This window comes from Callorhinchus milii, unplaced genomic scaffold (genome assembly GCF_018977255.1).
Source record: "Callorhinchus milii isolate IMCB2004 unplaced genomic scaffold, IMCB_Cmil_1.0 Scaffold17, whole genome shotgun sequence".
In the NCBI taxonomy this organism is placed as follows: Eukaryota; Metazoa; Chordata; class Chondrichthyes; order Chimaeriformes; family Callorhinchidae; genus Callorhinchus; species Callorhinchus milii.
In genome coordinates this window covers 15,285,025-15,305,986 of record NW_024704758.1, presented here as the reverse complement: position 1 = coordinate 15,305,986, position 20,962 = coordinate 15,285,025, and the positions used below count along the sequence as shown (strand labels likewise).

At 43.5% G+C, this 20,962-nt stretch overlaps 1 protein-coding gene across 1 annotated transcript in view; it reads left to right on the top strand.

Annotated features, from left to right (window-relative positions):
• The first annotated feature begins 1,914 nt into the window (after positions 1-1,914).
• Positions 1,915-20,962, top strand: part of LOC103175066 (transcriptional enhancer factor TEF-1) — a 57,778-nt gene continuing 38,730 nt past the window's right edge. Inside the window, 2 exon segments of the mRNA XM_042341323.1 lie at positions 1,915-2,172; positions 4,989-5,242. Of these exon segments, the coding sequence (XP_042197257.1) occupies positions 5,086-5,242 (157 nt within the window). The 5' untranslated portion in view covers positions 1,915-2,172; positions 4,989-5,085.

The following is a 20,962-nucleotide window of genomic DNA, read 5'->3' as shown; positions in this document are numbered from 1 at the left end:
GTGTTGTGCGCTCTAACCTAGATTACATTTGAAATCTGTTTCAACTCTAGGCGTTTACCTACAAATACACAGTTGCTACCCTTTACAGGAAACCCTGTGAAGCAATGTGATAGTCCCTGTATCAAACACAAGGATTATTATTATTATTTCCTGTTTATTTTCCGAACCCAGGAAATATTTGCGGTGCATGGGTTAATTTGGGAGCTGTAGATTGGCATGAATAATAATAATAATCCTTGCATTTGATACAGCTCCTTTCATGTTGGGAGGACACCTCAAAGCGCTTCACTAAATTCACTGTATAGTGTAGTGATTGTGAATTTTGTAGACTAACGCAGCAGCCAATGGATGCTGGTACTTGCTTTGGATCTAAGGTTCCCAAAGCTTTCCACTGTAATGGTAGCCTAATCCATACAGAATTAATTGCTGTCAACATCTCCATTATTGTTGTATGCGACTACGAGGATGGTAGAAGTTGAACTAGATGGACCTTGGTCTTTTTTCATCTAGCAGTTCCTATGTTCCCAACAATCTGTTAATGTTGATCATTGCTCATCTGTAGAATTTGAACGCTGGCAGTGTCAGTCTAGTGTTTTGCTTGCCCCACTGAACAGCTGGGAACTTTTTTAAGACATGTTACAAAGTGTATTTAATGACCTCGGACATCGTCTGTAAACCCCAAGATTAATTGTATTCAGAAATAGTATCGCTGTAAATAATACCCTCCTGGATTGTCAGTCATGCCTGTGGCAGGTGCACAGATAATGGACAAGACGCTTACTTGAATAATAATTTTTCACCATTTTTAGGTTTTGAAGTACAATTGCAATATGAAAAAAATATAAAAGATTCCCCCGCCCCCTCCCCACCTGCCTGTACAAACGTGTAAGCGTTCAGTTAGATGATGTGCCTTTTTCAGGGTCACTGTTTCAGATCTCTCCAAAGGGAACACATTCCCCTGAAAACACGTGGCTTATAGAAACTCACACGGCTACCTGTTTAGCCTGGATTCTTCATGAATGGCAAACTTGAGATTGATTGTACAGTATTTTAAACATTTTAAGTTGGGGGCACAAAACACAAGTTTTACTCAATTAAGGATTATCTAATGAGGCTAGAGGCATTTATTTATTTATTTATAATAATAATAATCCTTGCATTTGATACAGCACATTATCTTCGAGACGTCTCAAAGCGCTTCACAGAATATACCTGTAAAATGAATTGACTGGATATTTGTGGGCGAAATGCAGCTGCCAATTGTGCATAGCATCGTCCCACAAACAGTCGTGGACTGAGTGACCAAGTTGTTATTTTTTTAAAAATGATTTGAAGGGATTATTTTCAAGATTGTGGGTTTGCTTTCTTTAAATATATATAATATCTGTAAAAAGGGGTCAACCTCCTGTGATGACTGAAATGGAGATTCAGCTGGAGCTGAACAAACGAGAGATTTGTTAAAATGCTTGAGAGTTTTTTTTACTATTCTGTTCCCTACTTATAAATTTGTGGCATTCACTCTACTCCCGAGGACAATAAGTTTTCTGTTTGGGGTTGCCGGGAAACTCTACCCTCGATGAGCAGAAAACTAATCTGTGAACATTTTCCTAATGTGCTTCTTGATGATATTTATAATGAAGAACACATTTTTTTATTAACACCGGGTGCAGTATATCGTTAAATGGCAGCATTATTTTCGTTTCAGCATTGGAAGTGATTACTGCCGTTGAGTAGTTCATTATGGCGCAAGATTGAGAGAGAAGCCATTTAGTGGCTGGGATGGAAGTTTTTTTCCTCCCCCCCCCACCCCCCCCACCTCATCAGTCTGCAAGTCAGTACTGCAGTGTCAGCATTCAGCAGACAAAAAAGGAATTCACTGAAGGCTGCTTGTTAGCTTACACTCCTTTCTTTCCATGAGAGCTTTTCTCTGGCTTGCTCCCCTCCCCCCGAACGGCCATAGACATTCTAGAACAAACATATGCTCCCAGGTCTGTTTCACAAGCTGTCGTCTGTGATTTGCAGCTTATGATGCATGAAGGATTTTTTTTCAGCAAGAGGAGATGAAGAAAGCAAAGGACAAGGAATATATCAGAACTTTCCTCACAGACGTTTGGGGGCTGCAGAATATACTTCAGCTTCTTGTCTTTTCTGAAACTTGATGAAGAAAGAACTGTTAGTACAATTTTTTTCTGCATGGGAGTTTTTTTTTAACTTTAACGTTTAGTCCGGCCTCTGTGACTTCTCCACATTCAACTGATTATTGCCTTCCGTCTCGCTCGGTTGCTCACCTGCACAGTCTTAGGGAATATCGAGTGCCGCTGGTTAATTTTACCAAGAAATGAAATTGAAAAAAAAACAAAGTACTTTGTCTTTACAGCACAGAGTGACAGATGGTCGGGGTCACAACTCCCAGTCATGTTGTGGGTTCTTCGTTTGGGTTTTTGGACCTTTTAATGTTTGCGAACTTGTGGCTGGAACCCCTGCTCACTATCTGGCGCCAACCCCCTCCCCCCCTTTAAAAAGGACCTCTGGTGGGCGCGTGCCAGTTGTGCTCTCAATGGCACTTTGACTTGACTGAGGGAGGGTGGTGAGGGGGGGCGGGTGGGGCATGAAAGTAGCACTGGCTCTGATTTCACATCACCGTGTGTGTGTGTGACACTGTCTGTCTGCATGCATGCATGTCTGTGTGTGTGTGAGTGTGTGTGCGCGCGCGTTTGTCTGTGTGTGCGCGCACTTGTCTGTGTGTGTGTGTGCGCGCGCGTTTGTCTGTGTGTGTATGCGCGTTTGTCTGTGTGTGTGTGTGTGCGCGTTTGTGTGTGTGCGTTTGTGTGTACGTTTGTCTGTGTGTGTGCGTTTGTGTGTGTGTGCGTTTGTCTGTGTGTGTGTGCGTTTATCTGTCTGTGCGTGTGCGCGTTTGTCTGTGTGTGTGCGCGCGCGTTTGCCTGGGTGTCTGTGCGTTTGTGGGTGTGTGGGTGCGTGGGTGTGGGCACGGGTGCGGGTGGGTGAGTGCGTGCGCGGGTGGGTGGGTGGTTCCGTGTAGGTGCGTTTGTACGTGCGTGTGTGAGGTTGTGTGTGGGTGTGATGACAGCGCAGCGCATAGAGGCTCGACTATTTTACCTAAATGTGATCTTTTTGCGCGTTGTGCGTTCTGACGCAGGAATCTCTATTGGTCCAAAGTGGAGACTGTAGCCGTGCGTCTGCATCAGGCAGCTCAAGTGATGTGGGGAGTGAATGAAGGAGAGTTGGTGGGGGGGGAGAGGAAACTCAGCCAAGGTTCTCTTCTGTTCTCGCCACACGTGCTCGTAGACACGTCCTGGCAAAGGTCACGAGATAACGATCATGAGCAGCACCCTGCCTGACGTTTCCCTCCCTAGCGCAGGGACGCTGAGACCCGCTGTGACACCCCTCAAACCGCTGGCCTCGCTGAGATCAGCTAAGTCAGTACCGACCCCAAATTGAACCTTTAACCTCCTGAGCGTGCACTAGGCAATGCCTTTAACTACTCGGCTTGTCAAAGGAGACCCTCTGCTTGTTTAGTGCATTGATTTAACTACTTGGAACAAAAAAAGTGAAAGCAATGATCTGGTGAATTGGGTGATTAGTTTACACCAGTGGTATAGCTCCTATTCCAACTTCATTACTAAATATTTTATATAGATTTACATAAAACTTTGTACAAATTCTTCTCCCTCTTCATCTGCTTCTGCCACATTATTACATAGAATGACATAGAATATACAGGACGGAAACAGGCCATTCTGCCCAAGTGGTCTATGCCAGTGTTTATGCTCCACATGAGCCTCCTCCTGCTCTTCCTCAACTAAGCCTTCAAGCAGAACCTTCTAAGTTTCTCATCCTGAAGAAACCAAATCCCACTTTAAACCCAAGTTTTTAATAAGTTTTAATTTGGTAATTCCCGGTGTTTTCAGTGGCTTCAAAGAGAATGCGATGGGTGTAGTGGGAGAGATGCTACATACAAGAATGGACCAATAAAGAGGGCCAGAAGTACACAGGTTGGAGGGCGCAAGGATATCAATTAGATATTGTAGTTGAGATCCAGTGTGTCAACACCTGATGTCCACACAAATGCCCTTTGGGTTGGTCACTAGATATTGATCAGTGGCAAGAGCCACCTCCTTTTCTGGTCCATTTAAACGTCCACCTGAACAGGGCAGGTGGGACCATAACATCTCATCCACAGGAACACACCTCCAACCATGCTGCAAAACAGTTATAGTTCAGGATGACATGGCAAACGGCAATGCAGCGCAGCATTTAGGACCACGACTGTGATTTTGTACAAGTGGAAATCACAGCTTCACAAACTTTTAGCAGTTTTGATAGATTTTTTTGTGGGGGAAAAACATCCTGCAATTTTGATGCACAATGCAGAAGAATTGCCTAACACATTGTTCACAAACTAAATGCCTTCAGACTATCTTGCCTTTTATCAAAGAGGTGCCTATGCAGTGCTCATATCCACAACAGATGGAGTAATTTTATTTCTGTTTTGGCATCATTCCTCACTTTGATCATTGAGTATCTGTAAACCTCTGCAGCGCTGCTCGAAACTTTTGACTTGCTCTGAAATTAGGCTTCAAAAATCTGAATGTTTTAGAACGAGTTTTATCTCGCACACTCATCTTAAGAGTGCCCTGTGTTGCGTCGTTAGTGAAGAAGGTTTAACAAGTATTTATTTGGGTTGGGGTGCCGGAGAGGAGTGGGGCTAGGGAGAGGTGAGGGCTGTGTGTGGGCGTTAGCAGAGGGAAGAAAGTTTGTAGAAAATGTTTGACCCCTGTGCGTGAAGTGTTAATAATTGGGGACACTGAGCAGTTTACTTTAGTTGTGATAGTCGAGAGCTAATGTAATTGTGTTTTAATGAAAATAATGAAGCGAGTGTAGAAAATCGGATCCTTGTTTTTTTTTGCATAAAGGGAACAGACAGAGAACACATTGCTTTACTTATAAAGTCTGTTTCTGTTTTGCAGATTTCTTCCTGGTCAGGCTCCAGGCTGAGGCTTGGAGAAACCCACCACCACCATAGATTCCAATAACTGGAGCGGGAGCGAAAGCCCTGCTGAAGACATGGACAGAATGACCGATTCTGCGGACAAGCCCATGGACAATGATGCGGAAGGGGTCTGGAGCCCTGACATCGAGCAGAGCTTCCAGGAGGCGTTGGCCATCTACCCGCCGTGTGGCAGGAGGAAAATCATTCTCTCGGACGAAGGCAAAATGTACGGTAAGTACACGCACCAGGACGCCTTGAACTGCAAGTGGGTCGGAGCCAGCGGAGGCAACCGGAGAAGTTACTGTCTGAGAGCAGATGGCACTGCGACTGTCACCACTCTGCTTCTCTTTCTCTTCACTCCCCACCCCCCACTCCACACACACCCTCTCGCTCATCTCACTCCACTCAGCTTCTACATGAAGTGATGAAATTGCAGAAGGTTTTTTGTTCATGTTGGGTCAGTCAGGGTCCCAGCAGGCCAGTAATAGCAGAGGGAGAAAAGACATCATCTCAGCTGCCGTGTGAGCCTTTGGCTACGAAGGGATTTTTAAACACCTTAAAATTGTGTCTTTGAACCAGGAATTACCATTAGTACAAACGTGTGTGTGTGTGTGCGGGCGGCCCCCCCACAAGCCACCCCCACCGCTCCCACGCCACACTTCCCCATCTTTCCTGGATTTGCAGATCTCACCTCAGTGGAGAGTTTCATCGGCACTGGCTGCCCTGGGTATCTTGACTCAGTGGCTGTTCTTTGCTGATGAACCCAGACGGTGAAGGTCAGGAAGCTGTGTGACTATAGGCAGTGTATAGGACAGGGAGGCTATTTTGCTTGTTGTGTCTATGTTGGTGCCACAGGAGCCGAGCCCAATCTTGTCACCCACTATTTACTGGGGGAGGCGGTGGGGGGAGGGCAATTGAAGCCAAGTCCGATGCTGTTCTCACCCAATATCCAGATAACCTTTTCCAGCAGAGGTTTTGAGGCAGGGGATGGGCTTTGGCCACATTTCCCCTCTCCCAGTCAGCAAGGTACGGATCAATTGGGTAGTTTTGCATTTTGCAGAGACCATTGAGTTCAGGCATGAAGATCTCTGAAATAGATTGGGTCAGCACACGACCAGAGCATCACAGCAAGTACACAGGACTAACAAGTGGCACGTGCCAGTGTGAGTCCAAAGAGTTGTAGCTAAAATAGCTATTGTTAGCGTGTTGAATAACTTGTACAATGCAAAGAACACTCTGAGCATCCTGTAGTGTACACGTCCATGGAGTCTGACCCAGTTTAAGATAAAGGTTTGACTCGTCTATAAATATGCTTGCATTTTGTTCCATTGCACTAAATACCTGTCTAAGGCAAGCTGGCTTTTATGTGAACATTTTTTTGCTATAGTGTGCCCCAAGGATGTTGGGGTGACCTTAGCGGCTATTTGCTTTCCCTCCCTCCATAACAGGCACCATTAGCCACTCAATAAAGCCCCAAAATTGCAGAACATGCGAACAACGTATTTGGTTCGTCAAATGAAAGATTGCATATGTTTTTGTCAAGAGGGACAGACTGTTATGTCTAGGATTTCTGCCTGTTATCAGGAGTGTTTTTTGAGGCTCTGGTTGGTGAGGACTGAAGCCAATTAGGGAGGAACAAGTACTTACCGTTTTTTTCCTTATATACAAAATCATTGGAGAAATTAGTAACCGTTGGTAGTACTTTCCAAATCAAACCTTCCTTTTTTTTCGTGGATGGTGGGAGGAAGAGAGAGATTGACTTGGCAAATGTGACTGTAAACTTTGGCATTTTAGTTCTAAAAGACAGTACAAAAAACATTGAATCCAAGGTTAATATTCCATACTAATCTTCCACATTGAGCTACGATTGAACCTTTTATTCTGCCAAGATGAAACTCTGTTTGTTTGATTCCTTTTTACTCTCGGTCTGCACGACTCGGTGCTAAGTCACTGATTGACTGACTGGTTCAGCTGTGACACCCCCAAAAGTTCAGAGCGTATTCTCAGCCAGGTCGTTTGGTGAAAGGCATTGAGTGGTAGCGATAAGCTTCCCAACAGGGAGAGAGAGAGAGCGAGAGAGAAGAAGTTGGCAAGCGCTTTGCCCTTGTGTGCTCCAGCCGACCTCTGAATGACAATTTAGAACTGCATTGGCACAGGCTGCGAGCAGGTTGCATGCCTGCCCTCTTGGCCATGTATCAGCATCACTGAAGTTACGGCAGTTCAGATTATAGTATGTTCCAGAAAGCATATCCGTTTTGTTTCTTCTTGGAGTCCTTTAGCTCAGTGGTTAGAGCACTCACCTCACAAGTGAGAGGACCTGGGTTCGATTCCCAGGCGGGGTGAAACCTTAGGCAAGTTTGCTTACTCCATTGCCTGTTTCTCTAGCAGTAAGTAGGAACTTGGTTATAAATTGATCGGGGGGATTGCTTTCCAGGGGTAATAATCCCTTAAAAAAATAATAATGACTGTTTGTAGGATGCTGCTGCATGCAATTGGTTGGCACGTTTCGCCAACAAAATATAGTCAATTCACTTTACAGTATATTCTTTGAAGCATTTTGAGATGTCTCAATGATGTAATAATGAGCTATATCAAATGCAAGGATTATTACTATTCCACTTTCCCTGCTCCTCTTCCTCATCCTATCCATTTCTCGTTCCTCCATCAATGGAAGAAACTGTTAATTTACAAAACTGAATGTGGGCAGCTGAGCAAATTGAAAAAGGGATTGAAATAAATTGAAAGTCTTGGATCGCGCGTTGCTTAAGTTCTAAAACTCTCAGCCTGAAGAGCAACACAATTCAATCATGAGTTTGTTGGCAATGTGAGAATTCCTACCCCTTAAGCTAAGCATTTGCTATGCAGTGAAGTGGTCAATCAGCCGGTGTCTGCAGCTGAAAATGGTCATTTCGCTTTAGTGGGGGCTGAACGTGTCCGTTGTGTTAATGTTCCCGATGATTGATCTCTCCTGCCCCAATAGTGAGATGAGCAATGGTATTGCACGCATGTGCGCGATGTGGGTTAGCTGTAGTTATGAGTCGGGTCTGTCTGCTCTTGGATTCTTCTTGGGAGGATTGAGCAGAAGATCCTTTCCATTTTTCTCTTTCTTCCTTCTTTACCAGCTTCCCCCTCCCCTCCCCAACCCCCTCCACAGTATGGCTTGTCCAGAGGCTCAGTGCCATAGATGTCAGCAGCTATTGGTCTGGTACCTTGCCAGTTGGGCATTCATCATGTGTTAGTCTGTATAATAAGGGCTGGCAGACTGGTTCAGGGCCGGTGGGTGGGTGGGGGGTTGGTGGGGGGGTTAGGGAGAGCTGAATTTGATGCTGTTCACACCCAATGGCCCAAGAACATTCATTTCTTATGAAGAAAGTTACTGGATGGTAATTGGGAATAAGAATATTGACTTATTCTCTTCCCGTCCCAGACGAGAGATACTAATATCAATTGTGTCTCCGCTATCCTCCCCAATTCAACAAAGAACCTTCCTGACCTGTGTTTGTATTTGGTTCAGTAACACACTACAAGCTCCACATACTCACCAAGGCAAGATATCCATCTCCAAGCAAGGCTCCCGCTATGTGCAGCAGTGGCTGGTTTGATGCAGTGATTTCACGGAGATGCCTTTAAATGTTTTGACACTAGGACAGTGGCAGGATCATTGGGAGGCTTCAGTGCACTTTTAATGAGGCTTTGCAATTGCCTGTGGGTTAATGTGACCCAACCAAGTGCACCTGCTGCAGAATCATATTTGCATTGATAAAGTTCTCATTTGCAAAGCTTTCATTGGAAGCCTATCTGGAGGCAGGATGACTGAAAGCGAATGGAAATTATATCCTTTCTGATTTCATTTGAATTCCTTTTAGTTTTCGTTTCAGGATTTAATGTTTTTTTGTGTGTTTTGAGTGTGTTTTGTCTGGTGTGTGTGTGTGCTTTGTGAGGTGTGTGTGTGTTTTGTGAGGTGTGTGTGTGTTTTGTGAGGTGTGTTTTGTGTGGTGTGTGTTTGTGTTTTGTAAGGTGTGTGTGTGTTTGTTTGGTGTGTGTGAGTGTGTTTTGTGGTGTGTGTGTGTGTTTTGTGGTGTGTGGGGGGTGTGTGTGTTTGGTGTGTGTGGGTTGCGTGTGTGGGGTGTGTGTGGTGCACGTGTGTTTGGGGTGCGCGTGTGTTTTGTGTAGTGTGTGTGTGTGGTGCACGTGTGTTTTGTGTAGTGTGTGTGTGGTGCGCGTGTGTTTTGTGTAGTGTGTGTGTGGTGCGCGTGTGTTTTGTGTAGTGTGTGTGTGGTGCGCGTGTGCTTTGTGTAGTGTGTGTGTGGTGCGTGTGTGTTTTGTGGGGTGGGTGTGAATTATGTGAGTGAGAGAATTAAAACTTTTGGTGTATTTGAAAACTGTAGAAAAGGGAAAGGAAATGTATCCCAAGATCACGATGATGGGTCTGAGCACAAACACAGGGCAGATTGAGGCGTGATCTGTTTACACAATGCGCTGCTTAACCTGGGAAGACGTGCTGGATGGCATCAGGTTACCTGACCAAGACGAGACTTGTGAGGATAAGACAGAGCAAAGGAGATGAGGCATTTGAGGTACACTGTGTTTATACCTGCCTGGTTCCTTCCCCTCCTTCCAAAAGAGAGTCCTGAACTATACCAAAGGGTGGATTTTTTTTCCCCCACATCTATTTTCTGAATTTTGGTTTATTTTTCTAATTTGTAGTGATTCAGACAAGAGCAAATCCATGCTTCTGCTGTGAAATGGGGCTGCCATTGGCTGCCGAGTTTGGTTATCTTCAAGTTGGGTTTGACCAGAGCAGGAGCGATTATCCAGATAGTAAGATGGGGTGGGAGGGAAGGAGCATTCAGAATTCAGATACTTTTAGGGGAATGAGAAAATATTGTGGTGCTAAAATATTGTTGAGTTTTTGAGTGTAGTTCCCAGGTAGGCAGGGTGGTCATTCTGTATCCTCTGAAATTAATGAGCTCTGAGAAACTGCACGCCTCTAGCTAGTTAGTGGGATCATTACTTTGGCTCGAGCCAAAAACATTTAATTTATTCATACTATCACCATCTGGGGAATATGAATATTGATTTGATTCTTTTCACATGGTCTTAATTAAGTGGTAATTTCTAAAACGCCTAGGTAGTCAAATGAGAAGATGGAATATGTAAATGGCTGAGCAAATACAATGGCCTTCATGTGTTTTTCCTAAAAGTTTTAATCTTTCATTTTCAAACCAATTTGTTTCGTGAATTTTCTAAAGATGTGTTTTTTGCGCACAAATTGGCTCATCTCTAAAGTGTTAGAAACAAGGTTAAGTGGGATAAGTGAGCGCTAAGTCTGAGTTGTTACACATTTTGAAACTAATCCTAGGCTGCCTTGGTTTCAGTCAGTGGATAGCCATACAGAGCAAGAAAGCCCTGCGTTCCAACCCACCTTTGTTGATTAGCCATACAGCAGTATCAGTGATCAATCAGTGATCAATCAATGATCCTAAATGAACCGATGTTTTGCTTGGTTCTGCGGAAAAAAAACCCTACTTCCAGGTCATCAGGTCGCTGTTGATGTCACTTCCTACGTGTTATCATAATAATCCTAATAATCCTTGCATTTGATGTAGCCCCTTATCAAGTCATTGAGACGTCTCAAAGTGCTTCAAAGAATATACTATAAAGTGTAGTGACTGTATATTTTTGTGGGCAAAACCTGGCAGCCAATTGTTACACCTGTTCAGCCGTTGTTCTAAGAGTACAGGGTGGTTTGTCTACCTGTGTTCCCGCGCAGTGTAGTGGCTGTTTGTTTGAGTGGAGATGCCGAGGTGTTGAAAGACGATTGAGGTCCTGTTGAAAGGCTGTTTAGGAATTTTACCGACTCACCCACCACCATAACCCTCCGTAAAGCTGTTGCACAATATGTTCCTCACGCCCGTGTTATTAGAGGGAAGACTGATCTGAAAGATCAACACCTATTCGTGGTCGGTCTCGAGTATTTAAAGAAAAACGAACCTTCGGACTCGTGGCAATACAGCAAAGCCACAGGTTCTGTGTGTTTCTGCTCGATTTCCTCTTTCCAACAAAAGCCGAGGCTTCAACGAGCTGAATCTTGTTTTTTTGGGGGGATGGCTGATATGACATCAGGACAATGAGTTTCTCTGACCCCCCCCCTCTCGGTCTCCTCCCCAAAGTTAGACTCTGTTAGAATCTGCGGCCGTTGGACTGTGTGTCTGAGCGTTAGAAGCTTCATTCCAAAAATGCCAGTGTCACATGGTCTGTGCTATTCTCAGAGCGTTCTGCAACCTTAGCGATGGCTCAGGCACGACAATTATGGGAGAATGTCTATTGCGTAAGATGTTGTGTGTCACACGCTCTGAGATACAGGGAGCTGCCTGCTTTGCCTTTTGTCTCTTGTTCTGTTGGCTGAATGTGGTTAATTAGCAACTGCCTCCATGGTAACCGTTTCCTAATCCAAAACAATGTCTTTATTTTTTTTTGCAGCTTACCTTATCTTGTTTTTTTTACCTGAAGGGGGAGTTGAGTCTCATTTTGGGGTGCTTATTATTATTACTAGTTATTATTATTTTTGTTATTGGCTGCTTGCCAGTACCCCAACAGGTTAATTCTTGCAAATAACCAAAAAACCGCCAGGGCGAGGTGATGAAAGCAGAATCTCTCTTCGTTTGTTTCTGACACAGTGTCTGAACGGCCTGTGGATTTCATGGCTTTTTTTTAAAAAAAGGGAGGAAATGAAAAAAAAACCAAAACGGAAAGATCTCTTCAGGAAATAGGATAGAAATTTAACGCTCAAAGTTCAATTAACCGGCTCTTATTTACCAGCATCCGGCCGGCAGCTTGGTAAGAATCCACAAATGCTGGCAGGGAAGGAAGGATTTGTGGTTGATATTTCAGTTCAGTTTGGCTGATAAACAGCACCTTTTATGCAGTGGATTGATTTTGTAGCCTTTTTTTATTTGGGACAAAAGGCCGGCCAAGAGACCAGACCACCCCTTGAGTTGTTTTGCACTCGCAACGGAGAGCTAAACAACTCCCTCACAGAAGATTGGGGCAGCAATCTGGATAATTTGTTTACGGTCACCCCCGCCCACACCCTGGCTCGGTGTCAGGCTCCACCACTGTCAAGTGCTCTGAGACGCTACCCTGCGTGAGGGGCGCTAGATAAATGCAATTTGTTGTTATTGTTTTTGGTTGTCCATGAGCTATCCCTCCATACACACACGCATGCACACGCACACACTGACAGCATGGGAACTGCGTGGCTTGTGGAACGTGAACAAAACATGGTAGGATTTACCCAAACCTTTACTTTGTGATCAATGTGACTGGGAGATATCTGAGGGAACATGTTTAGTGTCATTCTGGCACTATTCCACAGAAGAAAATGGTCATCCGTTGCAGTGGAAACAAAGGTTCCATGACTTATGTTTGGATATTCTTGGCTTGAAATGTATTGCAGAATCTCTTGTCGATGGATTTATCTGGTACAATCAGTCGGTTGGCATCTGATTTGCGGAGCCTTGGAGAAGCCTACGATAAATGAGATGTGTGGAGAATAGCAATCGTTCCATGATGTACTGCAATAGAGCAGTCCTCATTTGTGTTGATTGCTGAGCAGCCCTACACTTGCCCAGCACAAACCAGGCATCTGACTGGGTAGTGGGGTGTGGGGGGTATATGTGTGTGGCTGGTCTGGTCATTGTGGCTCTGTTTCTCTCAGGTTTGTGGCCTTTACCATTTGGTTAGGCAAGTGGGGGAGTGGACAGAGAGTGGGGAAAGGAACCTGACGTGTAAAATCTAATGTTTAGCTTATTCGCAAGCGGTGAAAGATTAAGTGTTAAAAATCAGATGACATGGAAAGAAGAGAACTGTGGAACAGCGTTCTTTAAAGCATTATGTTTACCTCTATTGAGTTTACGTTGGTATGCACCCATTGCATGATGGTAGCCAGAACAATGGGAGCACTGACAGAGTCTGGGCCTCTTCATGACTTTATTTTTTCAAAACATTAGATCCTGTTTCATTCGGGATCCCTTCATCTCCTCATCTCCTTGAGACAGACTTGCCGGTTGGCAGGGGCGGGGGAGGGAGCTGGGAGGAAAGGCTTGGTGTTGTTGCTGAAGACTGTCTAAATCTTGTTCCGTGCACATCCCCAATGGGCAGTGATCCAGTGACCTTTGTATGTCGAATGATTCACTTGCAAAGATCAAGTGAGTGCCGTTTGCCATGCATTTATTCTACAATAACAGCAACAAATTGCATTGATAGAGCACCTTTCACATTGGGAGGACATCCCTAGGCACTGGACAGTCAAGAGTTTTGCATCAGGGCTGGGGGTTAGAATAGAAGGGGGGAGGACAAGGGGTTGAGGGTGGGAGGATGACTAAAGGTATGGTTAAAGAGGAAGGTCCTGAAATGTGTCTTGCAGGAGGCAGGAAGAGGGTAAAAAGGAAATATGAACTGCTGAATGACTAAAGTGCCCCCTCACCCCACCCCAAACTTTTCTAGCTGTGAGTTATTGCAGATGGATTTCAGAAATGCCGAGATGTGTTAAGTGATTCTTGCTCTGCGTCATGATGTATGAACATACACTTGTTTCCCCTTCTGCCCTCCCCCTTCCTTTCTTGCGTTATTCAAACAATGTTGCCTTTGAGTTTGGTCTCCAAGACATACGGTGGCTGATGGGATATTTGGTCAAGTTCTAGCATGTCAGTGCAAGCCAGCTGAAATATTTGAGCCATTTGATTCCTTCACTCTCCACAACCATGATGTTTTACCAGCTGTCAGAGCAGATGTGTACAGCAGTTAGAGCCCAACACGGAATCAATCTCATCCCCAATGAAGAAAGTCTCTGTTTCCGCCCCAAGCAACGGGACAAACTTGATTCCATCCAACTGAGAAGGCCCGCTATCTGCACAGATCCTGTGGGAAATGAGTTTGGCAAACCTCAACTTACATTTCCAGTCAGCAAAATAAAACGTTGGATGTAACTTAGCACAAAATCAGAAGCCTCACTTAGACAGTGTGCAACAATCACTGGTATGGGGAGTGCAAGAATCACAGTTTGGTGCAGTAGGGATTGATTGTCTTGTTGGCCTACAAATTGCACAGTCACCACATTTTGCAATGTCTGGTGAAGTGCTTTGAGTCTTCCTCCCGATGCGCAAGGCACCGTATCAAATACAAGGATTATTATTGTGGCTGAAGTGTATTGTTGGGCAGAATAGAGGGCGCTTTCATCTGCCGTTGTTTGGTGCTGACACTAGGTGCTAGTAATCAGCCAGTTATTCTGTAGTCCCTGAGTCAGGACACCACCTTTTTTCAACAGGAATATAATAATAATCCTTGCATTTGATATAGCCATTTCACGTCTTCTCGAAGTCTCAAAGCGCTTCACAGAATAGACTGTAAGGTGAATGACCGTATGTTTGTGGGAGAACTAACTCCTGATTGCATTCGAATCATTTGGGATCGATAAGCCACGATTGTGAAGCCATCTTTTTATCTTTTTTTCTCTCCCCTACCATTTCCCTCGTGTATTGGAAGAGTTCAAATCTTTTTCCTTTCTTGCTGGGTTTACTTGTTCCACAAACTCTTGCAAATCACGGTACAATGTATTCCAACAAGTGTCAAACCATGCAAATCATTACTATAGAGCTCCAGAGATTAAGTCACGTTTGCTGTATTGAAGGTAATTGTAGCATGTGGTGGGTGGTGGCGGGGGGAGGTGTAGAGGAACACTGCAGAAGGGAGCCAAGATGGGCCCAAACTATGGACCTCTCAATGTTGCTCTTTGGTTGAACCAACAGAAGACAAAGTTGAACTGTGAAGGTAATTGATCCTTTCTCCAGCTACCAGAGACGCCCAAGTCCATTCTCCGAGTGGAAATGTCTTTCAACAATTGGCAATGAGCTTAGGTTCACTGGTCAAGAATTGAAGCCCCGCATTGTACCTTCCATGTGTTGCCCAGGGATTAATTTCCTTTTAGGCTGGTTCCCTTCTGCTAACAGGATTGTGCCAGTCTGCGTCTTGGTGAATATTCAAAACCATGTACATTGAGATGACAGTACAGAGGCAGGGGAAAGATTCTCGTTCAAAACAATACTGAACTACTAAATTAGCAATGTCAACCCAGCTTAGTTTGAGTAATAGCAATTTAACCCTTAGGGCTAATAGTTGCACAACACGCGCACCATTTCTGCACTTGTGTTTCGCACAGTAATTAATGTGGAGGTTTTCGGCATACTTTAGCATGTAACTGCAGGCGGCTCCCTTGTTCGTCGGTTTGAGACATTTTTACACAATTCCTGTGTGCAGCGCAATTTTCCTCACAAACAAAAATAAAAACGACTGATGACAATTTTGAGTAGCACATGTCCTGTATAAAGGGGCAGGATATCGCAGAAGTTGAGTACGCAGCACTTTCATTCTGCAGACTTGTTTATCCTATTCTTTGTGTTAGTAACCGGGAGAAAATGTTCAGTGAATTGAGCCAGTTCCACTGTTTGGTTAAATCATGTGGCACATCTTTTAATCCCAGTTACTCACCTTTTCCCCATTTCTCTTAATGCACTGACATCCCCATTGGCTTCTCTTCCTTATTGAAATGTTCAAATCACTTAGGCATATGGGCAGTCTGAAGAAATGTCTCATTTATCTCACTTTACAATGGCTTGGTTCCAATTTTAAGACCATGCATGCATGCTTCCCCTGTTTTATATTCTTCTACCAGAGAGGAGAATTGTCCATCATGTCATCTCACGCAAGATGTTCTGCTGGGATGACCACATTCTGAGCATTTGTTTTGAATTTATTTTGCATCTGCAGCGATCTTTGTTTGCCATTTGGAGGGCAAGTTGATGGTGGACACAAGTTTAATCATTCGGTCCCTAACGGAGGTGTGAGACCACGTCACTAATTCTGCTTCAGATCCTGTTTCAAGAGATCCTCCCGACGTGAAAGACGCTGGTCAAATGTAATTTGTTGTTGTAGTTCCGAGTTTTGAACTCTTGCTCCCCTACAAATAAATGGATCACGACACTTCACAGTAAAATCACTTGATGATTTTTTTGATGACTTGGTGTCCAGTGCATGGATTAGTATTACTGTGTTTCAAGAGTAGGAATGTCCATGGGGGACCCAGCAATGATTATTTCCTCATGCTGTTTTGGGGAACGGTTTTGTACAGGGACAACCTAACCCCACATCTGAGCACTGGGGCTGAAATTGGGTGAAAATAATGTCTGGTGAGAGAAGAGCAGTTGGAAGATTGTTAAAGAGGATTTTTAAAAAACTTTTAAGTATTTATATTTACTTTGTGGCTGGCCAAAGAAAGTACACATTCTCAATTCTATGTCTGCCTCTGTTCCTTTGACCAAATCCTCTCATCCTATCAGTCTGTGATGGATTTAAATTCTAAGTGGAAAAGTTTAACCCATGGCCAAACAAGATTTGTGTTTAATGTTTGAAAAGTGAGGATTTTTGCATTACTTTTTTTTACTGCTGTCATTGCACGACTATGCAGCGAAATGGGATCCTGTTTCAGAGAGCAGGGTCCCCAAAGATCGTAGCTTAATATCTATCAAGAAAACGGAGAATGAATGCAACTTGAAGGTTTGCATTTCTCAGCATTCAGGACGTTAATGCTATCTGTGGAATGTGTGTAAGTGTTCATTTGCCAGAACCCCCCCCCCCCCCCGCCGCCCCCCACCCCCAACATTCCATGTGTTTGCCAAAATTGCATTCCAGAGGCAGCCTCGTACTGTGGGTCCCAATGTATGTCAGATGCATCCAACAAATAAAACTCACAGGGTAACTGGTATTTTAGCTGAGAAAGAATTTTATAGTATGTAGGGAAATCTGGCAGGAGTCTTCATTGATGTCTGTTTTTTTTTAAATATCTGACGTTTCTCTGTGCGTCAGGCATTGTGAATCAGGACTCTGGGACTGCAAGTAAAGCCACTGAATTGGAGCACTGTGCAGAAACTCTCAAGGATTCTGAAATGAGATGCGAATGAACATTTGATCCCAATTATTTATCCATCCAAGTAATTAATATTTGTGATGGGAATAACAAATTTTTTCCAATTTCTTTGTTTAAAAGTCACTGAAGGTTGTAACAGCTCTAGATAAGTGAAAGCAAGTTTGCCATGTCAATTCTTTTCTTATTTTAATGCGTGCAATCTGTTTATTAGACAAGATGTTCTGCAAAATCTTTTCTTAACCATTTGCTGTTTTGGATTTCTACTTCTCCCAAATGATTTTTTTGTGATAAGTTAAGGAGGGATTCATGCCAAGAGGAGATGGTGGTAGAATATAGTAATCATGTAATAATAATAATAATCATAGCATTTGATATGGCGACTTATCACTTCGTTGAGACGTCTCAAAGTGTTTCACAGGATATATTGTAAAGTGGATTGACTATTTTGTGGGCGAAACGTGGCTGCCAATTGTTCACAGCAGCGTCCCCACAAACAGTCTCGGATTGAGGGACGGCAAGATATTTAACGTCCATCTAAACTAGCAGACAGGACCTCGATTTTATCATCTCATCCAAAGGATGCCAAGTTGGACAATGCAGTACACCCAAATAGCTGCACTGGAGTGTCAGCCTGGACTGTGCAAGTTCAAAGTCCCGATATGGGGCTCCTTCCGATGATCACACATTTACAGTCATTTTCATTGAGACTGTGGAGGGAAAGGGGGAGGTGTCTAAAGTTAATCTCTAGTTACAGCTGTGGCTATTTATTTAATGCTCTTGCAAGCGTTCCCAGTGATGATATTATGCAGGTCAGTTGTGTGTACAAAGGATTTTCTTGTGTGTGTACATGTGTCATTTAAAAACGTTGAACTCTGAACCGCCCCCCCCTCCCCAATCTCCGGAGGGTCTGAGAGTTTGTTGCATTCGGTTATCTTTTGCACAATAATTGCTAAAGGAGGTATAATGTGTCTTGTCCTCCTCATCTCGGGCGCCTTATACTGCACGCTGAAGCTCTGATCTTCTGACCACCCCGCCATTTTCCTTTTTATTTTAAACTGAAGTTGGTAGGGTGTGTCTGGGAGTGAAACTGACTGTATAATTCTCTGAGGCAATGCGTGGGCTGGTTTCAAATTACACCATTTACATAGACTCCTGCTGTACTGAACTGTGGTTTCAGCTGGTACTTTTTAAACCTAGCAGTTTAACCATTTCATTGCCAAGCCTTTTTTAAAAAAAAAGATTCCACTTTGTGTCGTAGTGTATTTTTGTCCCTTTCTTCACAAACGCCCTGTAAGCTGTGATGCCGTTGTCTTGGCTTGAGTGTGAGGACCATGTGATCTACCTTAAGGTGATCGTTGTCTCAGTTTCGATCCCAATCACAGAAACATTGGCCCAACTGAAATGAAAAGATGGATTTGTTTTTCCACCAGTATCTAAAGTAGCAAAACTAACATTTAAATAAAAAGTTGCAACATCTCTGCCAGATAACTTGGAACACTGAATATCTCTCTTGGTGATTTCCTTTCCCACTCGTCTTGGCCAAGAGATGAAAGCTGACAAAAGTATTGTATTGAAAGTCTGGTTTCATTATTGAAATGTTGGTGTTTCCCTGTTTATCACAGTACTTATCAGTTGGTAGCATCCTTGCCTCTGAATCAGCAGCTTGTGGGTTCAAGCCCCACCAGGACTTTAAGCTTCTAGTCGAGACTTGCTCTCCAGAGCAGTGCTGGAGATGTGCTGTATTGTCAGAGGTGTCGATCTTCAGTTGAGGCATTAAGCTGAGGTCCCGCCTGCTTGTGGAAGTTAAATATCCCATGGCACGGTTCTAGAACAGAAGGGAGATTGTCCTCTCCAGTGTTCTGCCCAACAATACTCCAGATCAAATTGGTCATTCACTTCCATGGCTTTTTTGGGGAGACATTGTTCTGTGTGAATTGGATGAACTGAAAGTCACTAAACTTTACAGTGAATCCACTGAAATGTTTGAAAGCGTGATAAGGCGCTATTTCAAAGGCAAGGATTCCATAATTATCATTACTTGCATTGCTTAGGCTGATCCATGGATTTCTAACTCTTGACTTCATCCTTTCTAAAGTCTTTTCAGCCAAGGAAGCTCTGTGCTTACCAGGAACAAGTGAGGTTTCTGTTCATATTGTGGCTCACCCAACTGTGCCCATCACAGGTTTGTCCTCGTCCAGCCAGTTGTCTGTATGCAGCATGGGATGTGATAAGCATGATTTCATCGGCCTTCATTCTCCGGATAAACTGAGGTCTGTCTGCCTGTTCAGGTGGATGTTAAAGATTTTGTCAAAGATTCAAAGAGAGAAGGGAGTTTCTCTCTCCTAGTGCCTTGGCTAACAATCCTCCAAATAAAATTGGTCATTCACTCACTCCATGGCTGTTTGTGGGACATTGCTGTGTGCAAACCAGGACCCCCTCCAACCCCTGCTCCATGACCAGGCAATCGGTGACTTATGGTGAAGTTTATTATATATTTGGCGCTCCTCATTAAAAATTTAGACGAGTTACAAGACCACAATCCATCAGCAAATCTGTAAAGCAGGGTCACACAAATAAAAATGGATTTTGTCTCGTAAAAGGATAAATGGGTTGAAACAACTTCCTGCCGTTTAATGGGTTTCATTTGTTCTGGGAAAATGCTTTTTGTTTTTTAAAAGGCCTGTTTTATTATAAAAACTAAACTGAATGCTCATCAGTGAATGAATGAAACTTTGAATAGATCTTTTATTTCCCCCTTTGCTTTTAGTTGAGTGAGATGAAAATCGTTTTTTTGAGACGTCCAATGTTTTAATATTCTTGACTTCATTTTGATTTGTATTTTGAGTGCATTAAAATCTCTTTTTTTTTTCCACGGAGTTAGTGCTTGCTTCTGAGATAAATTCGGATGAATCCAAAATTATTGATTTGAAACCATTTCTCTCTTCCCCTCCGCCCGCCCGCCCGCTCTCCCCCAATCATTTACCCATTTTAAATGACTTGCCTATAATTCCTTTGGGCCCCAGTAATAGCTTTGGTATTAGTCCAGTCATTTTCTGAAATTGTCCTGTCAGTTGACTGAGTCGATGCTGATTCGTTTGATCTTGGCCTCTCACAAGACATATTGCAACACAATAGACTTGCTCTGTAGTAATATAGGTGATGATATAGTTAGTTCTACCTAATTGATAGTGATTCAAGCATTGGCATACAGCATTAATTGGCCCCAAGAGGCTAAATCCGAATCGACCAGGAAGTGCTGGCCACATAAGGCTCCTCATCAGTCTGATGGGCAGAGCAGTGATGTAAACTCCATGTTCCAGCTGCAGATTAACTGTCCTTTTAATTGTGTGAGAAGTGTGTCTTTTTAATTCTGACAGAGTGCGTGTTGTCAGGAATCTCTTGCCGTTCATTGATTACAGTTCAGATAAGACTCACTCTGTAGTTACTCGTAAATGGAGGGTGTCATTTTCAAGTAAGAGCTATGCTCTATACAGCGGCAGAGAGCTCAGTGGTTTCAGTGTCTAACACTGTATATCACTGTTTGTGTACAATTGGCTACCGCTTTTCGCCCACAAAATATGCAGTCAATTCATTTTACAGTATATTCTGTGAAGCGCTTTGAGATGTCTCAAAGACGTGATAAGGCTCTATATCAAATGCAAACATTGTTATTGTTATTATTATATACATATCAGTGATTTTAGCAACGCCAAAGATTTCGTCTCAGACTGTGTAGTATTGTAATTTATAACAAAACTCTGCAATAATTTATTTTCAGTTGCAATTATGAGATTCATCTCCATTTAGATTTTAATGTGGACTGGACATTGGAAAACATTCTCTCCAGAGAAAAATGTTCAACCCAACTTTAGAACAGCTAGGTATTGTGTTGTGCCAATTTCTATATGTGGAATATCTTGGTAGTTTCCAAATCAACGTCAAACATTTGACATTGTGGTTTAAGCCCA